This window comes from Bactrocera latifrons, unplaced genomic scaffold (genome assembly GCF_001853355.1).
Source record: "Bactrocera latifrons isolate USDA-ARS-PBARC rearing strain unplaced genomic scaffold, ASM185335v1 scaffold_79, whole genome shotgun sequence".
In the NCBI taxonomy this organism is placed as follows: Eukaryota; Metazoa; Arthropoda; class Insecta; order Diptera; family Tephritidae; genus Bactrocera; species Bactrocera latifrons.
Genome location: NW_017537478.1, coordinates 439,507 through 447,548, shown reverse-complemented (window position 1 = coordinate 447,548; position 8,042 = coordinate 439,507). Strand labels below are relative to the sequence as shown.

The window sequence follows — 8,042 nt, the reverse complement described above, 5'->3', positions numbered from 1 at the left end:
GTTACAGTCAGCGAAACCATTAGATCACTTCGCACCATCAAAAGCTGCGATCTACAAAGACAATTTGGTTAAAGAAAACTCTTTATGGATGCTCGAATTGTGGAAAACACAGCTCAATTCACGGTTGAGAAAGTACTCTTCTACTAATTTAATCAATTGAATCTCCCATGACTACAACAGTGGAAATAGTCCAAGAACTCCCATCACATTACTTTACCAACTTTATTTGATTTTTGACACACAAAATACGTATTTCCTAAAATTATCAGCAATTTAGTTGGACCTGACCTCTATGTTTAGTGGCGGATCGGTTTTAAATGTCATTGTAACTTTTGGCACAAGAATGATATCTTCATATTTAAAGGTCGTGGAAAATTTCAACCTACGTATGGTATGAATCAATATCATACGTAACGTGATTTCAGCATAACGAAAGCCTGTCAAACAAATTAGTTAATAAAAACACAAATTACGAAAGAATTTTTTGACTTACCCAAACAGTTACGTGGACCTTTTGAGAAAGTCATATAAGAATATGGATGACGCTTTGCAACGTTCTCGGGCAAAAAGTTATCCGGATTGAAACGACCCGAGTCCGGACCCCAAATTTCCTTACGCCTATGCAATTCGTAAATTGCTAAAAGAACTTGTGTGCCTTTGGGCAATATTACACCTCGAAAGAGCTCGGTGTCATGTACAGTTTGTCGTCCGATGAAGGCTACGGGTGGAATTAAACGCAATGCTTCCGACGCACACATATCCAAATATGGCAGTTTCTTCAGATCGTCATATTCTACGAATGTGATTCCGTCCGGAAATGCGGATTGAAGCTCTTGGAAAAGACGTTCTTGTATTTCAGGATGCATTGCCAACAACACCAGGCAAGTGTATGCCGCACCAACGGAGGTTTCGTAAGACTGGAGGACAGAGAGTTAGTTAGTAATATGCAATTCTCTTTCAGATATAATAAAGTTATTTTTTGCGAAATTATCGACGTTGGGGCAGTGATGTATGGACGATTTCCAAAAGTTCAGTCTATTGGACTAAATGCAGAAGATTCCGGAAATTTAAGGATCTTCGATACCTTTGTTTGGATTACGTCAACGGCTTATCAAAACACTCTAAACTACGTCTATGTTTTCTTCATATAATACCATCTTATAAGCAAAATAAAATCTAAGAACATTCATACGATATACCAAAGGACAGAGGCGATATATTTTGTAAGTAGTTCCCTTTTTTCCACAAGGGGCGGCATGATAACAATTTGTTTTGAAACTTGAATATAAAATAACTATATTTAAAATAAAAACGTTAGAAAGTTACCGCAGCAAACATGGTGAACAACTCAACTTCCACATCTTTTTCATTGAATACTCCCTGTCGTAGGGCTTTTAGCGCTAACTCAATCAACGTTTTGTTGTTTTTTTCGAAATTGTTTTGGTCTTCTGTGTCAACTGGTTTAGCAAGGTTTTCTTTAATCACCTGGCGGATTTGTAAACATAGAATTATATATATAAAGCTTTCATGTGGAATATTTTTCTTACTTACAGATCGTACTAGGTCACGTGCACATTTTATAGCTCTTTTATAACGTGGGGTACGGGATAGAAAGCCCAGACCCAACCAGCCGAGCAAGAGATCCATTGCCATGTGATCACCAAAGCTTTGTAACAGTTGAATGGAATACAAATGAAATTTAAGTATTAATTAATCACTTTTAGTTATAAATTTTGCATGTTTTAGTTACAAAGACCGATTAAGCTTTACTTACGCATTAAATGCGCGCATAGTTTCCTTGTGTTTGTCACTGCCTTCATCTATCTTTATACCCATAATAGTTACTGAAATTTAATAATAAAAGTTCTATTTACAACTACTTGATTCTAATCGTTCACTTTGTATGGCAGCTGTATGCTGTAGACGTCGGCGGTTCCAACAAAAGAAAAACAGCTTCTTTGAGAGAAAAGGAGGTTTTAAACATTTCAGCTCTCCCAAAAACTGAGAGACTCTTTCGCTTACATACGAAAAGACTTTTTCGATAACCCAATATTTCATCTTCATCAAATAAAAATATCAAAAGTAGCACAGTTAACTAATTTATTGATACTTTTACGTTACGCCTGCCGTCGTCTAATAAATTTGCTTTAAAAGTCTTTTCAGTACATACTTACAAAGGCTCAATTGCAAACCGCACTCTTTGATAATTGTAAATATATGCTGTTCTCCTTTTCTAGCCAACATTGTTAGTTTGTTCTTCAGATTATTTGCATTCTCGTTGAAGGTAGGAAACAAGGCAGTAATATTATTATGTGCTAGGAATGCGCTTAAGGCCTTGCGATCGGGTTTCCATTTGCTTGCTGCTCGTGAGAGACATAAAACAGAACTTAAAGAAAATGTGAACCTACATAGATTATGTGTCATCACCTGGACTTACGATGAGTCCATTTAATATATCATTATGGAGGTGTGTATATAAATCGGGGGCTTTGTTGAGGAACTCAGGCGCTGTTGTGACATGTTTGATAACCTCAGGATCGACGGTAACGACGTACGGCGTTGCGGCTGCCCAAATGCAACCAGTTGATGTCTTCATGACATCGAAACCATTACTAACAGCATTAAATAATCCTGTAATTGTATACAAGTTGAATTATTCCTAAAGCTTACAGCAACTTATCGAAACACTTACTATTTACATCCAACACGTAATAAGCTATTCTAATAAACGATATGCGACAAATGATAGGCAACTTGGAGGTAACTTTGCGAAAGTGCTTCCGCTTTTGATACAAGCGCCAGCTGGCAGAGAGTAACATAATGACTGCCGTTATAAGCCAGATTTTTACCCCAATTAAGACACTCATTTTGCTTTTAAGAAATGAAAGATATCACTAATCGGCTGAACTTATTAAATCACACGAACTGAGACAAAAGCGGCCACTAACTTTTATATGACTTCCATATATACGTAGTGGTCTAAGAATAATGTTTTATTTGCTATAAATTATTCACAGAAAGAACACAATCCTAGGATATTAGACGTTGTACTTCTTTATAAGATTTACTTCATTATTCAAATGCATATTTTCATATATTATGAATCTTAAATTAAAATATATATTCATAAGTTTGATTTTATTATTATGCTCTCGCAATATACAAGGTATAATCGTTTTGTTCATCAAAAGATTGTCGCGTTAGATATAGAATTATCAACTTAAGAATTGGATAAAAGCGAGCTACAATTATTCCTACAACCCTTATATTGTTACAAGTCTTAGAAAAATAAAGTGAAAGTGTAATTGTGGATATACTACAGCTTAATTCCGAATGCGATCAGATAATTATATTAAAATCTGTCTAAATAACTTAACTTAGTTATAAGCTGAACCAAAGGGTAAAATGAGACTCATATTGTGTATTTTTATTTCAGGAAAACTTCACCCGAAGACCAATACCTGGATCGATTTCATTCATGTGCTGCCCTATATCATATTATTTTTAATAAAACAAGACCACTTAATTTCATTAAAATATTCCACATGTTGGTTGCCGATGCCTGAAAAAGTTTCTGAATATTAATACACTCGTGAGCTAATATTCTTAATAAATTTGTACAGGTATATTAACAAAATAAAAGCATGGAGAAATAGCAACATTTAACTGCTTATTTGAAACGTTAAAAGTGCAGTTTAAGTCGAATTAAATGCAATTAATACTCACCGATCCAAACGGGGTTAGACCTGCGGTAAAGCGATTACTAATCGTGTTTTATTGGTAGACATCAAAAATATTTAGCTCAAAATATTTTACCGATTTCTTGGCTATCTTCGCCTGAAAAGTTTGTGAATAACCAGATTAGTGGCTTAGAACTGAATGCCACTTGACGACTCGGCTGTACTTGTCTAGGCGTTTTTATAAAATTGTGTACGTAACAGAGAGAGAGAAAGGGCGTTACGAGCAAGCGTTTGAAATGCTGTTGATTTTTAAAGTGAAATAAATTTATTTTAATACCGTTATCTTTATTTACAATGACTCATTTACAGGCATCACTCTTCGATAATTGTTAAAATATCCTGTACACCTTTATATTAATTGCATTTTCATTGAAGTAATGAAAGAATGTCGTGATATTTTTATGTGGTCTGAAGTATTAGTCTCTTTGATGACGTTCGAGAAATATAAAATAAACTTAAAATAAATTTAACATTTACAGAGGTTGTGCGCGTTACCTGAACCTAAGATTTTATTATATAACACCACTATGAAAGTGTTTATACAAATCTGTAGCTTTGTTGAGGACTACATGCAAGGTGTAGTCGTTTGATAAGAGAACATCGATTTTATAACTCGAAATACATTTTATATTCAGTATAATCTCCCAGAATATTAATACACTTGCTCCAATGATCCTCCAAACTGCGGATTCTATCCCTGAAGTGAAAATCTATGAAAATGTTGCTGAGAAATTTGCATACGAATGAGTTTCTAAAGGTATCGATGCTAAGACTGATGTTACACAAGGTGTGTTCCAAAGTAAACAGCAATTTATATGTCGACTGGTGCTTTAGAATCTGCTATCTTATAGATTTGGAGTGAAGTGTCAGTATGTTTGTGTTATCGGTGCGAAAATGAGCTTCGAACAAAGAGCCCACATTAAATTTTGTTTTAAAATTGGTAAAACTTTTACCGATACGTTTCAATTGATGAGACAAGCTTATGGCGATGATTGTCTATCCCGTAGCAGAGTGCATGACTGATTTCAACGTTTTCAAAGTGGTCGTGTGCACATAAATGACGATCAACATGTGGGCCAATCAAAATTCGTGATCAACGGAAATTCCATCGAAACTGTGCGTGAATTCATCAAACGGATGAAAAAAGAGAGCCGAGATCACCATTGAAATTCATGGAAATGGAATTGAACATCTCCAAAACATCGATTTATCGCATTGTGACCGAACCTTGGCGCTTGCGAAAGATGTGTTTGGCCCGAATATCGCGAAGATGAAAGTTGGCGTTTGTTGCACGATATGCGCCGTCTCATCGATCGACGCAAATCACATTTTAACCAATCCCCGTATTTACCTGATACTGGCATACTGGCGGCCATACCGGCCAATGAGCTAAAACATTCGTTCGACGTATTGAAGCAGAAGAATACTATTTTGAATAAAATAAACGTTATAAAGCTTACATTGCTATAGTACTTCCGCTTTTCATACAAACGGCAACTGGCATGGAGTAACTGAGCGTTTCCATTCCATTGCAGTAAATGAAAGTGTGATGTATATATTTAAAAAAAACTATCAGATAGGTTTGTTGCACGGTATTTATTTGTTAGTAGTTTTGATTAGTAGGATTTTTCAGGAAATACTTTGCCACAAGCAAAAGCTTAAGGCAGTAGCCAAGCAGGCCTAACTTTGACAATGTGTTTTATTAGGAAGAAAAAAAAGTATATATCGCTGGCTTAGATATTCAGAAGTGTAATAATACTAGTCGAAACAAAGTTGGCTTGTAACTTTCGAGGTAGACTTTATCTATTCAATTCTTTGTGCTCCCTTCTCTATGAGTTACAAGGAACACAATTAGAAAGCACCTGAACTTAAATTTACAATAATTTGATAGCAAGTATGTATACATATTTATAGGCCTCTCTTTCAGATATGTTATTTTGTACCATTATCCTAGGTCAATAGTTCAGCACTTTTCAAATGGTCAGAGCGGGACTGCATGTTCCTTACATATATTATTTTACTGAAGCAGCGTATGTATGTCTATAAAAAATTTGGGGCATGTTTACTTTGATATCAGATCATCAAGAATACGTAATACGCGCATGCTTAGATTAATGGATCTCGAATTGGCGGCAAATAGAGAAAAGAAGAAACGATTGGCGCGTTGTTGTTAACTTGGCGAGGCCAGTAAAGAAGAACAATAAATGCCTAAAATCGATAAAATTGGGCGAAAACTTGACCTAGCTTTCATATAACTACCATATTATTAGGATTTTCGAACACCTGCTGACTTTATGCCATATGATTGGTGACTGTATGTGAAGTGCTTTATGAAACCCCGCGAACATTTTTTAGTATGTTTCCAAGCTTTATATGATTTTTGACAGATATCTACATATTTCCGAATATAATCTAATAACATTTCTTTGCTCTTGTCTTTTTATTATACTAGAATTAAGTGAATAGTTATAGTCAATATGAAATTACACATAGCACTATACATATATACGAATTTTACTATAAATTATATCACATTTTTTAGTTTAATTGGTCCTGACCTCTATGTGTAGTGGCGGATCGGTTTTAAAACCCAAAGTAACTTTTGGCACAAGAATGATATCTTCATATTTGAAAGTCGTGGAAAGTTTCAAACTCCGTATCGTGTGGATCAATATAATACGTAACGTTATTTGGGCATAACGAGCGGCTGTCAGCAGAATTAATTACGAAACATAAAATTTCCAATAATTTTCATTCTTACCTATACAGTTGCGTGGACCCTTAGAGAAAGGCATATAAGAATATGGATGACGCTTTGCAACGTTCTCGGGCAAAAAGTTATCCGGATTGAAACGATGTGCGTCGGGACCCCAAATTTCCTTACGCCTATGCAATACATAAATTGCTAAAAGAACTTGCGTGCCTTTGGGCAATATTACTCCTGGACAAAGTTCGGTGTCATGCACAGTTTGCCTACCAATAAAGGCTGCTGGTGGAACTAAACGTAAAGCTTCCGATACGCACATATCCAAATATGGCAGTTTCTTCAGATCGTCATATTCTACGGATGTGATTCCGTCCGGATATACAGAGCGAATCTCTTGGAAAAGACGTTCTTGTACTTCAGGATGCATTGCCAAAAACACCAGGCAAGTGTACGCCGCACCAACGGAGGTCTCGTAAGACTGCAGAAATGAGAATTAGTTGCTATTCGATGTTTTAAAAATATCCAATTTTCATTAAGTTATAACAAAGTCTTTTTAGCTCGTTGACTATTGCTCTAAATATAAAAGAGCCCAAAAAGATATATGTTCTTCGAGCCATGAGGAGATCCAAAATCTAATTCATCGATTCCCCGAACCTTTTTCTTAATTTTAATAATATTTTATATATTTGGAAGTACCAGCTGCATAACATTTTTAGCATACTGACTCGAAGCATTAGTTACTTGAGCATACCCCATGCTTATCAAAACCTTTATAAACTAATGAATGTGGGTTATGTGCGAGATTTTAAAACCATGAAGAGATAAAAATGAAACCGGAGACGACATATTGCATAAATATAACTAAAATAAAAGGATTGTTATGTTACCGCTGCAATCATTGTGAAGCACTCGACTTCCATATCTTTTTCACTGAATACTCTCTGACGTAAAGCTTTTAGCGCTAAATCAATCAACGTTTTGTTGTCTTTCTCGAAATCGTTTATGTCATCAACAGGTTTTGAAAGATTTTCTTCTATTATCTTCAAGAGTTTGTAAACATAGAATTACATATCTAATTGTATAAAGCTTATGTGTGCAGCATATTCTCTTACTTACAGATTGTACAATTTTACGTACGGATTTTACAACTCTTTTGTAACGTGGGGTACGAGATAGAAAACCCAGACCCAACCAACCGAGCACGAGGTCCATTGCTATGTGATCAGCTAAGCTTTAGAACAATCGAATGGATTACAAATTACACTTAAGTATTACTTGTATTAATAAAACACCTTTTGCTATAAATTTTGTATGTTTACTTACGCATTAAATGTCCGCATGGTTTCTCTGTGCTTCTCACTGCCTTCTTCTAACTTTAAGCCCACAATAGTTACTAAAATTTAATAGGAATAAGAAAGAGCATTAGAATACTTTTTAACAATTAAAAATCTTCCACACTAGGAAGGAATTCAGATCGTTCAGTTTGTATGAGAGCTATGTACTATCGGGTGATTTTTTTGAGGTTAGGATTTTCATGCATTAGTATTTGACAGATCACGTGGGATATCAGACATGGTGTCAAAGAGAAAGATGCT

At 35.3% G+C, this 8,042-nt stretch overlaps 2 protein-coding genes across 2 annotated transcripts in view; both read right to left on the bottom strand.

Annotated features, from left to right (window-relative positions):
- Positions 1-256: 256 nt before the first annotated feature.
- Positions 257-2,893, bottom strand: LOC108976633 (probable cytochrome P450 313a4). Its single transcript, XM_018945861.1, has 8 exons — positions 2,693-2,893; positions 2,428-2,631; positions 2,175-2,360; positions 1,775-1,844; positions 1,552-1,666; positions 1,327-1,485; positions 494-917; positions 257-437 (listed from the first exon to the last, which is right to left on the bottom strand). Exons 1-8 carry the CDS (start codon positions 2,865-2,867, stop codon positions 274-276), a joined length of 1,497 nt encoding a protein of 498 aa, XP_018801406.1. The 5' UTR covers positions 2,868-2,893; the 3' UTR covers positions 257-273.
- Positions 2,894-6,180: 3,287 nt separating this feature from the next.
- Positions 6,181-8,042, bottom strand: part of LOC108976603 (probable cytochrome P450 313a4) — a 3,981-nt gene continuing 2,119 nt past the window's right edge. Inside the window, exons 4-8 of the mRNA XM_018945820.1 lie at positions 7,771-7,840; positions 7,564-7,678; positions 7,335-7,487; positions 6,502-6,925; positions 6,181-6,447 (exon numbers count right to left, since the gene is read on the bottom strand). Of these exons, the coding sequence (XP_018801365.1) occupies positions 6,284-6,447; positions 6,502-6,925; positions 7,335-7,487; positions 7,564-7,678; positions 7,771-7,840 (926 nt within the window). The 3' untranslated portion in view covers positions 6,181-6,283. The remainder of the gene's footprint in view (positions 6,448-6,501; positions 6,926-7,334; positions 7,488-7,563; positions 7,679-7,770; positions 7,841-8,042) is intronic.

Excerpts from the sequence above, each read along its gene's own strand:
- LOC108976633 (XM_018945861.1), bottom strand. The coding sequence starts at position 2,867 with ATGAGTGTCTTAATTGGGGTAAAAATCTGGCTTATAACGGCAGTCATT. Across the intron at positions 1,486-1,551 it reads CACGTGACCTAGTACGATCT|GTGATTAAAGAAAACCTTGC; the intron begins GTAAGTAAGAAA and ends CAAATCCGCCAG. Across the intron at positions 438-493 it reads AGGTCCACGTAACTGTTTGG|GCTTTCGTTATGCTGAAATC; the intron begins GTAAGTCAAAAA and ends TTTGTTTGACAG.